At 27.7% G+C, this 20751-nt stretch overlaps 1 protein-coding gene and 1 pseudogene across 1 annotated transcript; both read right to left on the bottom strand.

The window, feature by feature from the left end:
- Nucleotides 1–10697: 10697 nt before the first annotated feature.
- LOC100818127 (glucan endo-1,3-beta-glucosidase, basic isoform-like) lies at nucleotides 10698–12314 on the bottom strand (annotated as a pseudogene).
- Nucleotides 12315–16196: 3882 nt separating this feature from the next.
- On the bottom strand, nucleotides 16197–18248 carry 100801599 (glucan endo-1,3-beta-glucosidase). The gene is made up of 2 exons (XM_006597642.4): nucleotides 18034–18248; nucleotides 16197–17345 (listed from the first exon to the last, which is right to left on the bottom strand). The coding sequence occupies exons 1-2, from the start codon at nucleotides 18122–18124 to the stop codon at nucleotides 16324–16326; spliced, it is 1113 nt and encodes a 370-aa protein (XP_006597705.1). The 5' UTR covers nucleotides 18125–18248; the 3' UTR covers nucleotides 16197–16323.
- Nucleotides 18249–20751: the final 2503 nt, after the last annotated feature.

The raw sequence follows: 20751 nt of genomic DNA, 5'->3' as shown, positions 1-20751 counted from the left end.
CGTTTTATGCCTTTCGGTACCGTCGCGTTCCCTCCACGAAACGATGCGTTTTGCAGGGATTTCAATAAAATAATAATTTTTATTGTGTCAGTGTGTATCTTGGAACAACTCGTGCTTCAAAACGGCGTTTTTTTTTCTTAATGCCTCTCCACTCATGTTATTATAAATTTTTATTTTGGATAAATAGTTATTTTTATCCTCTTTAATTCACTAATAAATACAAGATAAAAATATAAAATTTAGTCTTTTAAAATATAAAAAATGTAATAAATATATTCAGCCATTAACTTTCATCTGTCACAGTTAATAAAATAACTTACGTGTAACACAAAGGAATAAATTTCTCACTGAAATGATTGTCAACATAAAAGCATATTTGTTATATAATATTGTTTTGACTTTTTGTCAACTCACTCTACTGACAAATGTCTCCCTAAAAGATGAAATGCAAAATTTAATTACCGAAAATGTAAAAAGAATGACAAATATATTCAGACATTAATAATAGATTGTGACTAATTATTATAATTTTGAAAAAGTTTAATTACTCATTTGGTCCATATAATTTCATCATCTGTACCTTTTAGTCCTTATATTTTTAAAGTGGTTTTTTTAGTCCCTATAGTTTACGTTTTAATTCCCTTTTAGTCCCTGCAATTTGAAAGTGAGTTTTTTAATCTTTATAATTTTCATTTTAATTTTTTTTAGTCCCTATAGTTTGAAAGTGATCTTTTTAGTCCTTATACTTATTATTTTAATTCTCTTTTAGTCCTTACCATCAAAATATGAATAATATTATCAATTACAATTAACTACAAAAATATTCGTAGGTAATTCGTAACTAATTTATCATAAGATATTTTGTAATAAAAAATAGTTGATAATTTATAACTAATTTGTAACTAATTATTTTTATATATTTTTTAGTAGTAAGGACTAAAAGGTAATTAAAATAAAAATTATAGGGACTAAAAATATCACTTTAAAACTATAGGGATTAAAAGAGAATTAAAATACAAACTATAGGAACTAAAAAAAATTAAAATGTAAACTATAGGGACTAAAAAAATCACTTTCAAACTATATGAACCAAAAGGTATGAATCGTAAAACTATAGGGACCAAAGAAATAATTTAACCTTTTGAAAAATTTATAATGATTGCGACAAAATATTGGGAGAATTATATCACACCGGTAAGTTTATGTTTTCATCATATAATTTGTAAGTTTCATTAACGATTGAGACATGCATAAAATATTACTAATGGAAGTGAATTTTCATTGCTTTGGCGAATTCTTCTTACTTTTCTTCAACTACAAAAAAAAATTAATCATTTGGTTGTTAACTCTTGAATAAATGCTATCAACACAAAAGTTTTTTTTACTGTAAAACGATGAGAAAATTATTGTTTCTGTTTAATCAAATATTATTTATTTAATTTTTTTAATAAATTTTTCATAAAAAATATGAATGTCTATTAGTATATACAATGACATCAAATTACAAATTATAATAAAAGTTTGTTATTTTTTATTTTTTTTAAATCATACACAATTATTTTTTATTGACGGGTTATTTAAAAAATCATAACCTTAAAAAAATAATTTCAATGGAAGCGAGTGTTTTTTACAAATTAAAAGTGGCATTGCAATTGCAATTTTTCCTAAAAATTATTCATGAATCTAATAAGCATTTTTTAAAAATCATACACAATGTTTTACAATAAGCATCTTTTTACTTGAACTTTTCATCAAGGATGAGAGTGTAAAAAAATTATTTACAGTTTATAAAATGAGTATCTTTTTTTCTTTTAGACTCAATTTAATTTACGAATTTTTTTAAAAAAAATTTTCGAAATCATTATAAATTTTTTCAAATTATAATAATTAGTCACAATCTACTATTAACATTTAGATATATTTGTCACAGTTTTTTACACTTTCAGGAACTAAATTTTATATTTTCAACGGGGTGGGAAGACGGAAAGTCAAAAAATATTATATGACCAATATGTCCCTATGCTGGCAATTAGAGATGGTCATGTTGAAAATCATTTAAGTGACAAATTTGTCCATCTGTGTCATGTATGCTATTTTATTAATGGTAACGGGCAAAAGTTAACGACCAGATATATCTATCACACTTTTGGAGACTAAATTTTATATTTTCATCTCTCTGTTATGCTATGCATACACTTTTTTCAGTGGAGAGGCACCGAAACAAAATTGAGAGACGAAAGGAGAGTGGAGAAAAAATTGAAAGAAGGAAAGGGATCGGACGAAACGATGCATTTTATGCCTTTCGGTACCGTCGCATTCCCTCCACGAAATGATGCGTTTTGCAGGGATTTCAATAAAATAATCTTTTTTATTGTGTCCATCGAGTGTGTCCGAAGAGGCACAAAAATAGTAAAAGATTTTAGTGATCAAAACTTGATTACAAAACAAGTATTTTTGACCTCTCACTCCTAGCTTTACAAGTATATTCTTAATACCTCCTCTAGCACTTTCTTAGACTCTCTCTTAATCTAAGAAACCCTAATATTTTTTAACATTAAGTCACTTTTGACTTTGAGAAACAATCGTTTGAACAAATACAAGTATTCAACAACACTCAAATAGTGGATAAACAATAAAACTCGATTATAAAATGACTTTACTTAAGCAAAGAATAAACAGATGAAAACTTTGTATTGGTCGTCTAATAATTTCAGCAGAATTTCACTTAAGTTCTTGTTCTTGTTTTTCGTTAGTATTTTTCTTCTATTTTTAGTAATGATCGCCTTTTTATAGACTTCTTATCACACAAAAAAATATCACTCACTATCCCAAAATACATAATATGATGACAAAAAAACAAAAATACTTACGCTTTTAGAAATTACAATCATCTTTTATGTATTTTTATACTTTAAAAATGTTCTACGATTTTTTATTATCAATACTATCAAAAATTAAAGGGATAAATAAATAAGATTAATATCAATTTATTCTTTCTTTTTTATGTCTTATATTTTCTTACATTCATTCTAAAATAATTCATTATGGGGTAAATTTCTTTATTACACATATACAAATAAAAAAATCAATCTTGTGGGGTAATTGCCCCACACTATAACTTGTATCCGCTAGCGGATATACATATTAGGAAACAATTTAAATTCAAATGAAACTAATCAAAATAAAACTAAATACATAATCTTTATTTATATAAATAATTTAAATGAATATTTGATATGACAATTGTTTCTTGTTACATTTAATAGAAAATATGAAAAATATTTTTGGACGTATTTTAAATTTAAATGAAATCAATTTATTACAATATTTAATTTTTCAGAAACATAATTAAAAAGAAAACTATTTCTTTAAATATTTAAATTTAAATAAGATAAATTCTGAAATGCACTGAGAAAATATGAAACAATTGTATCAATTTTTTTAATGTGCGTAGCAATTTTTATTATGACGTAAAAAATCTGAATTTGGAAACGTAATATGTAACAATAAAAATATTTAAAAATTAAGATAAATTTGGAAACTCTCTTTAATGAGTTCTGTTGTCTATTTCAAATTTAGGCTCTTTCTTTTTTACATGCTTCTTCTCTTTCTTCTTTTTGATATCCGACTTTTTTTCCTCCTTTTTTTTTGTCTTTTTTTTTATATTTGCATAGTTACCTTTTATAAAAAAAATTGGCATGCGGAGAAATGTCATTTTTGATAATAATTAGTCATTGATAAAATGATTAGATATAACCTACTAAAAAAATGAATTAAATCAATTTTTTTGGTAAAGTAAAATAAGAAAAAGAAATAGACAACACATCATTAAAGTGTAAAGAAAATCTTATCTAATACAACATCTTCAATAATAACAATTTTACATGTGTATATATAAAATATATTTAAATATTTATTCACATATCTATTAACATATATTTATTAAAATTTAAACTAAATAATTAATACATAATAATTAATAATATATTAAAAATATAAAATAATATAAAAATTACTCATATAAATTATAAAAAATAAATTTAATACCCGTGCAACACGAGACATTAAATTAACATTCGTAGAATATAAATTAAACTTAATTAAAATTGTCAACCCCCAAGAACTTGATGGTTTACAAAATACGCATAATCAATAACGATATCCTCAAATCTATAAATTGACAATGGGTCTGTTTATATATTTTTTTCTACAATTATTTATAAAATAAAATTAGCTTATGGTTTAATTAATTTTTAAAATTTCTTTTTTTGGCAATTTTTTAAAATTCTCCCATATAATTTTTTAACTCATGCATAAATTAACTAATTAAATTTATGGAAAAATATTATTTTTTTTACAAATATTTATAGAGAATTGAAATTTATCCAAACTAACCCTTAATACATCTCTTTACATATTAATCAATTATATGTGGGATGATAATTAATTCAATCAATCCCAATTATATATTTCCTGTCATCACTTTCTTAAAAGTGAGATTAGTGCTGTTGTACTTTTACAACGTGCACAAGAGGAAAACTGTGTAATTAATCTCATGCAAGACTAGTTAGTTTAATGAAAATACAAAAACATCGCCTTAAGAAGCGATGATGATGTTATAAATAAATAATATAAATGGTATTACGCACGTACTTATCATGTACAGTGTACACCACAAAATAAATAAATACAATAAAATATTGATATTAATTATTAATCAACTAGTTTCTCAGTGCAACCATTTTTAAAATCCAATTGACTTTCCCAAATGATGCTAGTAGCTGTGCTAACTGCACGGTATGAGTGAACCTGAAGATTGAATTTGCGTAAGTACAAAAGATATAAAAAAAATATATAAATAACACACAAAGGTATATAAGATGTGTATCTTAATTATATACCTATGCAACATTTCCATCACCACCCGAGAAATGGTTATGAATATATGATAACCACTTTTATGTACCATTCCCAAGTCAAATCCAAAAGACTCAATTACAGTATATGACAAACACAGGAAGATATATGATTTTGGTCCAATAATTGAAAAAAGCTATAGATGAAAAGGTCACAGGTTAAAATATTTTTAACTAATATTTCTAATAAAATTAATAAATTAACATTTATAGATAAAAAAGTATATGAAAACATAATCTGTATAAGAGTATTCCTATAATCCCACACCCCACAGACAAAAAGATTTTTACATTTTTCACACAAACGCAGGAAGGTTACTCTTGATGTATCAGTATCTATGCAGATTACCTGTCTAATGACTCTAAGCCGAACTTTCTTTAGGCCTTGGTGAATGGGCATGAGCTCTACTGGTAAAATATCTGAATGTTCAATGTGGCCAGTGAAACCAGCTAGGAAATTTTTCCAGATGGGGTACTTTTATAAACTAGTTCTCCATCACGGGTAATTTTCAAACTATTTTCGCGAGGAGGTTATTTTCTACGTAAAATGCATGCATGTGACACGCAAACCGCCAATGAAACTGGCGAGTTTGGTGTTTTCGAAGGAACCGCCAGTGCCAATGGCAATATCGGCATGCAAGGGGAACCGCCAGTCAAACTGGCGAGTTCCAAGTTGCAGAAGCCATCAGGTGGTAGGCTCGCTTTTCAGTGATAGGGGCGCTTTATCAGAGATGGCAGACCAAAGGGAAGTTGCAACTGCCATTGGCGAGTTAAGGGCAAGTTGCAACTCCCATTGACGAGTTAGGGCAGAAGAAATAATCATTTCTGATGGCAATTTAGGGCCTTTATATACGCGAAAATTGTTTCAATGTTGTTGTGTGTTCACAAGTAGATTTGAGTTTTCAAAACTGTGAGTGTTTAGGGTTTAAATTTATCCGCATAAAGTTTCAAATTTGCTTTTTGAGGCTTCAATATCTGAATCAGGTTCGTAGTTTCCAAATTAATAATTTGTATTATAATTTTTTTAAGTAATTTTTTATAGCAGTTTGAATGTATAGTTTTTATTAATTTTTAATTAAATTAGTTTTATATTTTATTTCGTAGTTTCCAGTAAAATAATTTGTATTATAATTTTTTTTAAGTAATTTTTTGTAGCAGTTTGAATGTATTGTTTTATGAAATTTTTAATTAAATTAGTTTTATATTTTATATGGTTGTTTGTGTGTATAAAATAGAAGAAATTTGTCATCAAATTTTTAATTAAATTACTTCAGTGTTGGTGTGTGTTCAAAACTAGATTTAAGCTTTCAAAAATTGTGAGTGTTCTTGAGATTTAAATTTTTTTGCATAAGATTTGAAATTTGCTTCTTAAGGCTTAAATTTCTGAATGAGGTTCATAATTTTCAGTCAAATAATTTGTATTATAAAATATTTTTTAAGTAATTTTTTAGAGCAGTTTGAATTTATAGTTTTTAATAATTTTTTAATTAAATTAGTTTTATATTTTATATGCTTGTTTCTGTGTATAAAATAGAAGAAATTTATCATGATATTTATTTAAAGAAAATATTTGAGTTCCGAAAAAATTTGGTAAATATGAAATTTTTAGTATATTTTTAATTAGATTAGGTTGGTGTTGATACTTTGTTAGTGTGTTAAAAATTGATCAAGCGTGTATTGTCAAAAGTGTGTGAAAGTAAAAAAATTTGTAACATCATAATTATTTGAAGTATTTTGAGTGTGGAAATTTATTTTAATATAAAGTGTTGTATTTCAATGGAAGGGTATATGAAGATAATGATGGTGTAGTATTTGAAGACAGTAAAAAAGCGATTCAGATTAAACTTGGAATTAGTTTCAATGCTTTGAAGAAAAAAATTGAAGAAAGGTAAAGTTACAAAATAATAAAATTATTTCTGCTTATAGATTTTTAGTGTCAGAAAAATATATTGTCTTGCAAATTTGTGATGACGAAAACGTTGAATAATTAAACAATATATATATATATATATATATATATATATATATATATATATATATATATATATATATAATTAACAACGTATCATATTTTCCAATAAAAATTAAAAATAAGTAAACTAAATAATATTAACATTCTAACAAAATTATAAATTATATTACATAAAAAACATAAAATACTAACTAAAATACTGTACAAATAACAAAATTAAAAATTTAAATACATACAGAAATTTAAATAAATTACCAATTTTTTTTCCAATTAATAAAATTTAAATTAAATTACATATATTACACAAATAAATTAAAATAAATAAAAAAATACCATGGAAACAAAAATTTAAACAATATATATATATATATAATTAACAACATATATTCCAATAAAAAAATAAGTAAATAATATTAACATTATAACTAAATTATAAATTATATTACATAAAATACTAACTAAAATACTATACAAATAACAAAATTAAAAATTTAAATACATACAAATATTTAAATAAATTACCAATTTTTTTCCGATTAATAAAATTTAAATTAAATTACATATATTATACAAATAAATTAAAATAAATCCAAAAAATACTATGGAAACAAAAATTTAAAATATATATATATATATATATATATATATATATATATATATATATATAATTAACAACGTATCATATATTCCAATAAAAAAAATAAGTAAACTAAATAATATTAACATTTTAACTAAACCTAACATACCATATATATAACATAAATAATACCATACAAATCTAAAAAATCTGAACCAAATAATAATAACATACCAATTTAAAAAACTTCAACAAATTCATATTAACAAATTAACTACAACTAATATACGCTATAACACAAATAATTAGATACCAACTAAAATTATAACATACACATATAACACAAATCATTTTATTATTTTAAGGTACTACTTAAAATTTGAAATTATCACCTAAGCTAAACAAATGTAACATATGTATACTAACCAAAATCTACACATATATAAAACAAATAATACCATACTAATTTACAAAATCTAAACAAAATAATATTATCAAAAACTAACCGAAAGCACAATTAATACTAACTTAACATATGTATACTAACCTAACTAATATTCTTAAAATAATATTTATAAATCAACTAAAACTAACCTAACATAAACCTAACCTAACCTAAATAATATTAATATGTCAACTAAATTAATTTAACACATGTATATATAACACAAAAGTATAGGGCAAACAGGATTAAAAAAGATTAACTTACCCAAAGCGCGTATTAAGAATAGCAACCCAAAGCACGTATTAAGAATAACAACCACACAGTGTAGTGTAGGACAACGCAAGTAGGATTAAAAACTTCACCTAGAACACATAAAAAATTTCTCAATTAAAATTAATATATCAATTAAACTTAACTTAACATATATATAACACAAAAAAATTTAAAATTTTCAGTTAACAAAATACTTACCAAGAACACGTAGTAGCAAGAGAAGAAAGAATGCAATGGAAGCAGGAATCAAGAGAAGAAACGAATGCAGTGAAGGAGATACAAACAGAAGAAAGGAATGCATGCATATGGGAGCCTCGCGTTGCGCTTTATAAAAATTTTTGTGAACTTCAACTCGCCAATCAAACTGGCGAGTTCTTCCTGCAACCCGCCAGCACCAATGACGATTCTTGCATCCCTGCAACGTTCACTTGCACCCCTGTGACGTAGCCCTACAACGTAGCCTGGCCCTCTGCCTTCTCCTGCCACGAACTCGCCAGTCTGACTGGCGGTTCCCCCATGCATGGCGAAATCGCCAATGGGGATGGCAGCTTCTTCACTGTCAGTGAACTCGCCAGTTTGACTGGCGGTTTGCTTTGGGCTTGCATGTAATTTACGTGCAAAACAGCCCCCTGGCGGAAAATGTTTGCAAATAACCCCATATGGGGAAAAAGTTTTTAAAAGTGCCCCAAAGGGGGCAATTTGTCGAAACCAGCTATCCAATCTCCATATGAACTTTGAAAAACCCTAAACCCAATCTTCTAGGGTTACTAAGGCTCTACTTCCATCAACGTTCAAAATCACGGTGCCATTTCTCAGATGATTAATCCTATGAACCCCCTTCTCGGTTAGATCGAGGATTGATGTATTGAGAATGGAAGCAACTATAGGGACATTCAAAATCTTATCGTGTTGAATGTTTAAATTATAAGACTTAATTCTTAAATCTGTTTTCTTATTTTGTTTATTATAGTATATCGTATTTTTGTTTTTTAATTCATGTCTGAGTATTTTTATATTTTAAAATACATTAAAGTAATAACTTAAAAAATTGATTAAGAAAAAACTATAACCATAATTCTTAAAGTAAAGAAGATACTTTTTTATCACTACAAGGGTTCATTTAAATATTTGATATAAAATATAGTATTAATATAAGTTTTATACAAAAATAGTTTAAAATTCAAATTTTCTTCCTTTTTAATTTATTATATTTTTATAATTATATATATATATATATATATATTATATTTTCAAATATAACATATAATATTAAATTCAATTTTCACATAAATTTGAATATGTATATTTATATAAGTTTTATTTTTATTTTATATATTATATTTACCTTTTAAAATAATGCTTGTGATTTAATGATAATATTTTTTATCTATATTAAAATATTCATGTTATTTATTATATAGATAAAAAATAATTTTAATAAATTACATACATAAATATTTTAAAAGATAATATTATAAAAATGGAATAAATTAAAAAGGAATAAAATTTGAATTTTGAACTATTTTCATATAAAACTTATATTAATATTATATTTTGCACAAAATATTCAAATAAATACTTGAGCGTAGTGATACAAAAAAGTGTGTTTCTTACTCTAAAGATCATTTTCTAGTCATTTCTTAAGTATTTTTTTAAATTTTTATTTTTTAATAAAATATTGATCAACTTTTTAGTTTAGTTAACGTTTAAAATTTAACGGTCAACAAATAATCAATGGTTAAAATCAGAATATTAAGATAGTATATTTTGAAATATAAGAAGACTCAAATAATTAATGAATTAAAAAATAAGAAAACTAATTTAATGTAATAGATAAAATTGTAAACATAGTTAAACTACCTTGTACCATAAGTTTTTATATGGCAAGATGCTAAAAAGGCATAAACACTTTTATGATTGAAATACTTAATGGGCTATGCTAACCACTTTGATCCTCCAATAATTTATGCCCAAAAGAATAACAAGTCATTAATTTATTCTTTCAAGTAAATGTTTAATGAGTATTTTAAAGATGCTGGTCAACGAATAAAAACTGTTTTTTTAATAATTTTTTGAGAACAAAAACTTTTTTTTAATTAAAAAGTGTTTCTAATGTATTTTTAACAGAATTTTGGTACTTTTTAACCGGTACCTAAAAATTTTGATTAACAAGATCCATACTATCTTATTAACTCCGATTATACTTTTAAATTATTATGCGTCATATTTTATTAATAATTTCATTATTTTTAATTGTATTTCATTGAAAAATTATACGATCAGCTTAAAAGAAATAAATTTATAGGGTTTATTATAGTTTGAAGATTATAAATAATAATGGATAATGCAATAAAATTTAGATAATTAAGATAAATAGAGGAGAGTGCCTCATATTATATAATTTCATCTTAAACAACTTTCTAATGCTTTTTTTTTTCATCAAAAGGATGGATAAATATTTCAAACAAATAACATATATATCCTCTCATTTTGTGGGTGGAATAACAAAGACTTTGAGGGGTAGAATTACATTGAAGGCATCCATAACAACTTCCTTCTTCCTTTACCCACTAATTAAATCCAAATGGATACTTCTTTGTTTTGTTAGGAAAAAGTAGTCCAAAATGTTTCTGTATCTCAGGAGTCTTTAGATTTTCATCGAACATGACAAATATATAAATCTTTGTGGGCTTTGAAGGCCTTCTTGAATTACCTCTTTTAGCATGAAGAATCAGATTTTTCAGATAGACGCGCGTGTTGTCATAAGTGGCAGCAAACCCTCCATCTGAGGGTCATCCACTCTCGGATACAACTACCTCCACATAACCAATCCCTGTGTTATCAATTGCAACAAGCACTGCATCCAACGTAGCATCAAACAAATTTTGGTACCCATATTGACCATCCCAAACCACAACATTTGTTGAAAAGAGCATAGGAAACTGATATGTCAATAGAGTTATTAGCGTAACTAAAATAAGGTAACACATTGGCTAGTAAAGGTGCATTTGCATATACCAAGTACCCAATTATGGGGTCTATGTATGACCTCACATCAGGCTTGAAGTAGTTTTGTGATGGGGTATAGGAGTTTCCTAATAGGTCCATGCTAATAGCTGTTGTAACCTTGATTAGATCATGAAGGCCTTGAGCCCTTATAGCTTGGTATGTGTTTTGGATTGCAGGTAGAACATATTGGGCAAACTGAGAAGAACTTCCAACAGGATCAATTTCATTGCCAACTACCACGTACTTGATTTTGACACTAGGCCAAAAGTTCAACACGTTACTTTGCACCCATTGTTGAGCAATGGAGGCATTGGTGGCAAGGCCTTGAAGGTCTTGCTGGAGCACCCCAAGAGTAAGCTCAATGCCCGAATTTCTAAGTGCTTGTAAAGCAGCTTGATATATATATCGGGATTATAGATTCTCATTCTCATTATGTTGTTTGATTTGTATAGACTTACGTACAACTTCGTTTGCCGGTGGTAGATTGTCGCCAATCATGCCATAACACACCCCAATTTGAGCATCTAATAGCCAAAAAAAAAAAAAAAATCTATGAATTGAAATTAAACTATTGCTAGCATATGTTATAATTAAGGCATATTAAGCAATATAAGTAATGAATCTCTTCAATGGAAAAAGAACTTGACACAGTCATGATCTCACCATTTATTTTTTCAAACCTCAACTTTAAAACAAGAAAATACTGTATTGTGGTAAAAATTATTGATGAGCGAAAATCACATGCAGTACTGGTAAAATAACTTCAGAAGATATATTCTCAGTAATATATACTTGTGGTGAAGTTGATGGGTAACACTAAATAAATGTGGTGAAGCTTATTTTAAAGAAATGATTAACAATTTATTTTTGTTATCTTATCCTAAAAGATCTTTTCAGAAAAGTGACCATTTGAAAAATGTAATTCCTGAACGGTCACTAATTAAGATTGAAAATGGTATTTTATATATTATATACCGATCTACCAACGAACTTATCAATGGAATGGACACACAAGTAACAAAGAGACCGACCTGCAGTGCTAAGGTTTATTGTGAATAGCTCCAGAAGAAGCAGGAGAGTAGGCAACGAGAACCACTTGGTTCTGGCGAAGAGAGAAGCCATGGTGCAAAAAGTAACACACCACAATGCAAAACAATTCAGCCGAAAAGGCACCGAATTGATGATCACACTCCATTCTTGCACTCCCCTTATATAGTGTATACAGCTCCTTGACCATGCATATCTTACAAGCAATTTGAATTATAATAATCTAAATATTAATAATATCCTGACGCCTATGTTTACGCACATAATATTAATCAATCCGTATCTTCTATTATCTGTTCACCATGAAAAGTTGGTCTTGTGTCATTTTTCTCTTTTAATTTTCTTTTATCACTTTATTGATATCAAACATCTATTAATTTTATTGATTATTAATCTTCGTTAAAAAATCTTTTAATTTTGATTTAAAAGAATTGTCAAATAGAAAAAAGAAAACATATATAGGAAAAAAAAAATTCTTTTCAAAGCAGGAGAACTATAAAATGGCGTATAAATTAAATTAATTATCATGAGTACCAAACTATGATTAAACCTATTAAAAATTGTATGAATATAACTAGTTTTTTTTTTTTTAAAAAAAAAAAATTCAGGTCGCAACACCGTGGTATCTTTGAACTATATGTAAGTAATTAACCTTTGAAAACCTTATAACATTCTTGAGAACAAAAACTCATTTTTCTTGGTGTTTGGTAGATTAATTTTTTATCTAATTTTTATTATCATTAGTTCAAAAATATAATTGGGTGTCATAGTTTTTATGTTAAAGAATTTAATAGGAAAAGTTTCATTCAGTAAAATTAAAACAAAGTCAATGTTTTGTCTCAAAAGAGAAGATAATAATTATTTTGGAAGGAACAAATTAAATCAAATTTAAAAAATAAACTATCAAAGTGAATATAAAAAAAATACAAAAAAGAAACTAATATTCTAACCTTAATATACTGATATTAGTGTTCAATGTTATAAATAAAAATACTAGTTAATTTATCTATTTTTATTTTTTTAAAAAGAAATTTTAAGTATCATGAATTTGAAAAAAACTAAGACACACACACAAAGCAAAAGACCATATTTCTATCCATGATTTTAACAACTAAAATATTTAATAATATCAAAACTGGTTTAAAGTATCAATTCAAGTGTTACAATTAAAATATTATATATATATATATATATATATATATATATATATATATATATATATATATATATATATATATATATATATATATTAAAGCATGATAAAATCTTATAAAAATCACCGTTCACATGCATAAATAAATATAAGTATATAAAAATAGTATACCATTAAACAAAATTAGCACAACACACAATTGTAGAACAAAACATATAAACACATTACTAACAATGCATACATAACGAAATTACTAGCCACATAGAAAAATATAAATTTCTTTAGTTAAACTATATATTTAGTGAAAAAAGAGAAACATGTAAAAAATAAATAAATTTATTTGCAACAAATAATTATAATTTGATTTGTGTAGGAGTTAGTATTATATCAATTATTTTCATCAAACAAAAATTAAATTAATTTGGATGAAGAAACGAATAAAATAAAATATTTAGTTTGAAGAAAGAAATATATAAACAAAAATTAAAAATATGCCCATTTTATATTTTTTGTCCTAGTAGAATTCAGGTCTTTTCATAACGTTTTAGTCAAGTCAAGTCATTAATTAATGCAAGCAGCTGGAAGAGTGCCACAAGTTAGATGATCAATATATATGAACAATGTATGCTTAATATTGGCAGTAAGGGCTCCCATTTAAAGTTGAAACTAGGGGAAAACTTGTATAGTATGGCATGTACGTACTATATTGTTATACATCATGTACACCACAAAACTAATAAATAAAATAAGATATTGATATTAGTTTCCCATTGCAGCCATTTAAAAATGCAATTCATCACTTTACTAAATGAAGCTAGTGGCTGCTGCATGCACAGCAGTGAATTTGAAGAATTGAACATGTTCGTAACAGAACTAATAAAATGCACGCATAAACAAATTAAAAGGTATCCTTCGATCGAGTGATACGATATTAATTACTTTGTAGAATGATTGTACCAAAAAAAATAATTCGTTGAATGAGAAAGACTAGCAATTAATGGAAAGCAGCCATTAACAATGATTAAAATTGCCCCCTCCAGACGTAAGTCACGGTCTGTTTCCACCTCGTACGCAATTAGGTTTCGTAGAGAAGAGTAACAACATTTTCATGTGTTCTCCATTGCTTACGTTCTCCACTTCTATCTCCATTCACATGTTCTATTTGTTTATCCATTCACACAAGGAATCAATCTAGCTAGAGTACACGCCCCATCACATGGTGCAAGGACTGAAATTAGAGTGAGGATGCAACTTTCACGCTCATCGACGTGCATGAATGCACATGCAATGCAAGAACCACATCGACACACTCAAGAAGTATAGGGTTTCTGATTCTCACGGTGGTTACCACATTCTCTGATCGTTCTTTCCCCGCCTCGACGCTCTCCTCATCAATACTGCTAGTAATTGGATCAGAAACAGTATTTTTTACTAGATCGAGTTTCTTATTGGATCGGAAATACTAATTATTGCCATTACTTGGAATCAAACTCGCTATCAATGAAGGTTCCTAGTTAAAGCTTAGCACTGCACTATATCATAATTGTTTAATATTATTTACACTGGTTCATGTGGTTGAATCATTGATTTTGTGCTTGCTTCGACCAACAAAGCATTACATTTACCTAGTACCTTCACTCACTCAATTTGTATTTACTTTCTTGTGATAATAACAAGTGCAATACTTAGTAAATTTACTTTCTTGTACCAAAAACCCACATAAGTCCTTTTGTATGAAGTTTGTGGTGTTTTTTAATTTGTTGAAAAAAATTGAATCTCTATTTCGCACTTTCTCAATACAGTAATACCTCGTTGCTCATATTCAGTTCGAGATTATTGCATGGATTAATAGGTAGAGATAGATTATGCGATACGTATGCAACATTGCACACAATAAAGAATAATTAATTATTTAATGCTATCTAATTAAGATTAACAATTACTCTGAATGTTGTCATCGTGCTCAGAGGGGAAAAAAGAGATCCACGGTGAAAATGGACTCTATTTGGAGAGTTCGGACATACGGATTTGGGCTTGGGAGAACAGAAAATGTTTTGGGCTTTGGCCTGTTGTTAGAAAAAGGGCCGAGGAGGAATCCTATGTAGAGACTGTAGGATACAACTATAAGGATTCAATAAATCTCACCGTAAATAAAACTGGTTCACCGAAGCCATCACCATATCACGGATTCTTTCTGGGTTTTTATGAAAAGTTTTCTCACTTTATCCTTTCTCTTTTTGTGGTGTTAAGTCCAACCATGCTCCATCTTGAATATTGCCTTCTGAACTCCCACAATTGTTTCCTGCTGCCTCCCATAAGTCCAATCTTTTTCTATCCGGTGCACACTATACAACAGGCCGAAGCCCAAAACATTTTCTGTTCTCCCAAGCCCAAATCCATATGTCCAAACTCTCCAAATACACTTTTAACGATACCGGTTATAAAATAGAAAAATATTTTTTTTATTACATTAAAAAGTGTTATTAATATATTTTTACTATGATTTCAATTCGGCTCCAACACTATTAATAATAAAAAAAAAATATTTTTTAATTTTTTAACCGGTCTCCTAGAAACACTTATTAACAAGACTCATACTTTTTTATTAGATTAGGTTATTGATAGTTTTTAATTGTTGTGTCATATTTTATTAATAATTTAATTAATTAAAATTTATTTGATCAACAACTCAAAAGGAGTAATTTGTATGATATAGTATAATTTTGAGATTATGATTAAAAATCAACAATGAAATAAAATTTAGATAAAATAGGAGAGAATGTCTCATATTATATAGCTTCATCTTTATCAACTTTTCACAAATTTTATTCATCCAAGACTGAAGGATATATACATATTTCACACAAACAACATATTCTCTCTTATTTTATGGGTGGAATAACAGAGATTTTGAGGAGTAGGATTCCAACCTTACACATCACTCTTAATGGAAGTTGTTGCATTGAAGTCGTCAATAACAACTTTCCCTAGCCTCTTTCCTCCAAACCCAAATGGGTATTTTTTTTGTTTGTTGGGATTGAAGAGCCCAAAATGTTTCTCTATCTCTGGATTTTTTTGATTTTCATCGAACATGGCAAATATATAAGTCTCAGTGGGCTTCGAAGGCCTTCTTGGGCTTCCTCTATTAGCACGACGAACCAAATTGTCTAAGTACACGCGTGCGTTGTCATAAGTGGCAGCAAATCCTCCATCTGATGGCCACCCACTCTCGGATACAACAACCTCCACATAACCAATCTTAGTGTTATCAATGGCTGCATGTACTGAATCCAACATAGCATCAAACAAATTTTGGTACCCATATTGACCATCCCATACCACAACATTTGGTGCTGTGAAAAGAGCATAGGGAAGTGATATGTCACGGGGGTTACCAGTGTAACTAAAATAAGGGTACACATTGACTAGTAATGGTGCATTTGCATATACCAAGTACCCAATTATGGGATCTAGGTATGATCTCACATCACCCCTGAAGGAACCTTGCGATGGAGGGAAAGAGTTTCCTATTAGGGTCATGTCAATAGATGTTGAAACCTTGATTTGATCATGAAGGCCTTGAGCTCTTATTGCTTGGTATACATTTTGGATGGCAGGTAGAACATATTGGGCTACCGAAGAAGAGCCTCCAACGGGACTCACTTCATTTCCAACTGCCACGTACTTGATTTTGACACTAGGCCAAAAGTTCAACACGTTTTTTTGCACCCATTGACGAGAAGTGTCAGGATTGGTGGCAAGGCCTTGAAGGTCAGAGTTTGGCACCCCAAGAATGAGTTCAATGCCAGAATTTCTAAGTGCTTCTAGAGCAGCTTGATTAGGATCATAGAGTCTCATTCTCTTTATGTTATTTGATCTATAAAGACCTATAACATCGTTTGCTGACGGTAGATTGTTGCCCAGCATGCCATAACACACACCAATTTGAGCATCTGCTAGGAAAAAAAAAAGAAATTATGTTTATGAAGTTAAAAAACTACAAGCGTGTGTTATATTTAAGGCATATCACATACATATGGAGAATTGGTAGATAACACTAAATAAATATGGTGAAACTTATTCTAAACCAATGATTAATTTTTTTTTGTTAGCTTGAATTTTAAAATTAGAACTATCAAAACGGATTAGACTAGATCAAGATGTGAAATGCGAGCCAAGACGGGCTAGTACCCAAATCTCTCACGGGCCACACTTTTGTTGCCTTGCTTGAACCAAATTGACCCTTTTATTTTTTTAACTTAAATTTTATTTAAATTTTACAAAGAAAAATAATAAAATGACACCAAGCAGCCAAATAGGTCTAGTAGTTTTTGAGCCTCAATTTTTTAGGTTCAGTCTGACCTATCTAGCCTAACCAAATTAACCTGATATGCTTTGAGCTTATTATATAAATGCTCGACCCCACTCGATGGTTTGTAGACGAGCAAAGTCAATTTCAACAACTCTACAGAAAAGTGATCATTTGAAGAAGAAAAAAAATCTTGAACGTCCAGATTGAAAATGGTATTTTATTTTTATGGACATGAAATATGTTGTAATATTAATATCTACCATCGAACTTATGATCAATGGCGATAATAAAGGAGGGAATGGATGCAAAAGTATCCAAGAGAGACCCACCTGCCATGCGAAGGTTTCCTGTCAATAGTTCCAGAAGAAGCAGGAGAGTAGCCAATGAGAACCTCTGGTTTCTAGCGAAGAGAGAAGGCATGGTGCAAAATGTAATAATACACCACAAAACAAACAAGTGAAGGATTAGCCCTCTATTAGGCTTGATGATCGATCACACTTCATTGCTGCAGTCCCCTTGTAGACGGCGTATATATACACCTCCTTGACCATTTCTTTACAAGAAATTTGAATTATAATATACATGATGTCTATGTTTACCTACTTAATAATCATTCCTTATTTTCTACTAACACTGTTTTTTTTCAGATTTCGCTTTTCTATAATAGAGACTTCTATTATAGAAATTTCGATTGTAAAATACAATAAAATTACATTCACTACTAAACATAAAATAAATATTTAAATAGTTAGATAATTTGAAACAAAATCAATTTAAATATGGAAAAGGTATTTTAGGGGGGATTTTTTGTGTTTACCTAGAATTCAATTCCTATTCCTTCTTGTTTGTGTCAAAATAGAAATATTCTAAAAATATCAATAAAATAATTTTTTTAACCCCTTCCTGAAAAGTCTAGGTCTTGCCATTCTTCTCTTCTAATTTAGATTTGAAAGAACTGTTGATAGCTTTGAAAAATAGAGCATATCTTGTCTTGCAATTAAAAATCGTATGTATATAACTAGTCATCCATGTTGCAACACCATGGCATCTTCGACTTTTATCTAAGTACTTAACCTTGGTAAAAAAAAAAAAAAACTGTATTAAGTTGTTCAAGCGATACATAAGATTGTTAACTACGAAGTGTACATATATTTACTAAATTATTATAATGAATATAAATATATATAAAAAAATTCAACTTTCAATAATATATATAAAAATAATCAAATTATACTGATGTAATTTTGACAACTGTTACATAATTTTTATAACTTGATATAGAATGTCATCTTTATTGATCCAATTGTTAAATTATATCTACATATTACCAAGATTATTTGTGTTAAGTTTTGCTAAAATTAAATAATAAAAAATTAATCAAATGATCTACGCTTTAGTATATTTTAAAATATTTATATGAATGAGATAACAAATGATTTTAGATTAATATGAAATTTGGCACATGTAATCTATGTGAAAAGAATTTTTGAATCAATGGTAGATTTAAAAAAAAAATTATCATATCAAAAATCATAGAATAATATGATAATTGTCAAAATTATAATTGTGTACACACATATATGATCATTAACATGATTTAATGATTTATTTAGATGTACGTTTGACTCTTTATAGACACTATATACATATATCCCATTATCAAAAAATTCATATATTTATATATTATAACAACATTATTTATGTCACAATATTCCTTACGGAATTGATCTTACTTTTTTTAAAAACTTTGATTGATATCTCACACTAGGGTATAATGACTAATTTCTTAAAATATTAACATCTTTTAAGGAGTTAATCTAGCTCTTACAATATATTTATGTCTTTTCAAAGGCATGACCCAGGAATTAAAACCTTTGATTGCATATTAATTTAAGAGAGGGAGTTATCTATTAATTATATTATATCATATTAGTCATTTTTTAATAAATATTAGTCATTTTTATTATTATCTATTTGTATCGAACATATCAGGTTTTTTATCTATGATTTTAACTTGTATAATGATTTAAATATCATTTGAGTTAATTAAAATTAATACATGTATTATCAAACACTATAATGTTCTATACCGTATTCTCAATTATTAAAACATGTGTAAAGAAATAGAGTTTGAAATATTAATTGGTAAAAGTATTAACGCAAGGCTGATTTTATTTTCTTTAAAAATATATTTTTTAAACTTTTAGTCCAATCTTAATAAACTGAAAACGACAAAAAAATGTCAATTGAAGAAAATGAAAAATAAGATATAGCTTATCAATGATGAAAAATAATGTACACGTATTGTAAGAATAGTCAAGTTATTGTAATGCATGCACACATGGAAGAGTGCCACCAACTAGATGATCAATTTGTATTGTGTACAACGTATGCCTAATATAATTTCAACATAATTTAAAGCGTTATCCCATCAACTACTTGGCATAAGGGCCCACGTTACGTACTAAGAATCAGTCTATGGTGTTTTTTTTCGTTCTTTCTTTTAAATATTTCCTTTAATACATGTTCAACTTGATGGCATGTCGTCCTATAGTGTTGTATATATAAACGATAAATGATAGTATTACATATCATGTACCCCACAAAATAAAATAAAAAATTGATATTAGTAATGAACTAGTTTCTCAGTGCAGCCATTAAAAATGCAACTGGTTTTTCTAAATTATGCCAGGGGCTGCTGTCAGCTATGAACGGACTTGTGAAGAATTGAACCATATTCGTAACAGAAACTAATAAGCACAAAAAGATATAAGAAAATGATTATAGCGTAATGACATAAATCAATCATCATTAATTTGTACACAGCCTAAAGTAATCGTTGGTGTTTTTCTACTACTACATATATATTAGTCGTTGAAGGTGATATGAATTGTTGCCAACCTAGTGGGGTACATCATCACCGGTGTTTAAACGTTGTGTTTAAGCTTCATGCTTTAAAAGTTAAGGTCTTGTGGATTTTAGGATGGTAACTATATAGTCTACATTTATTTTCTTGTGGGACTCTAGTAATTAATAGGCGTCATTAT

The sequence above is a fragment of the Glycine max genome, chromosome 15 (genome assembly GCF_000004515.6).
Source record: "Glycine max cultivar Williams 82 chromosome 15, Glycine_max_v4.0, whole genome shotgun sequence".
Classification (NCBI taxonomy): Eukaryota; Viridiplantae; Streptophyta; class Magnoliopsida; order Fabales; family Fabaceae; genus Glycine; species Glycine max.
This window is presented reverse-complemented; position numbering and strand designations above follow the sequence as displayed.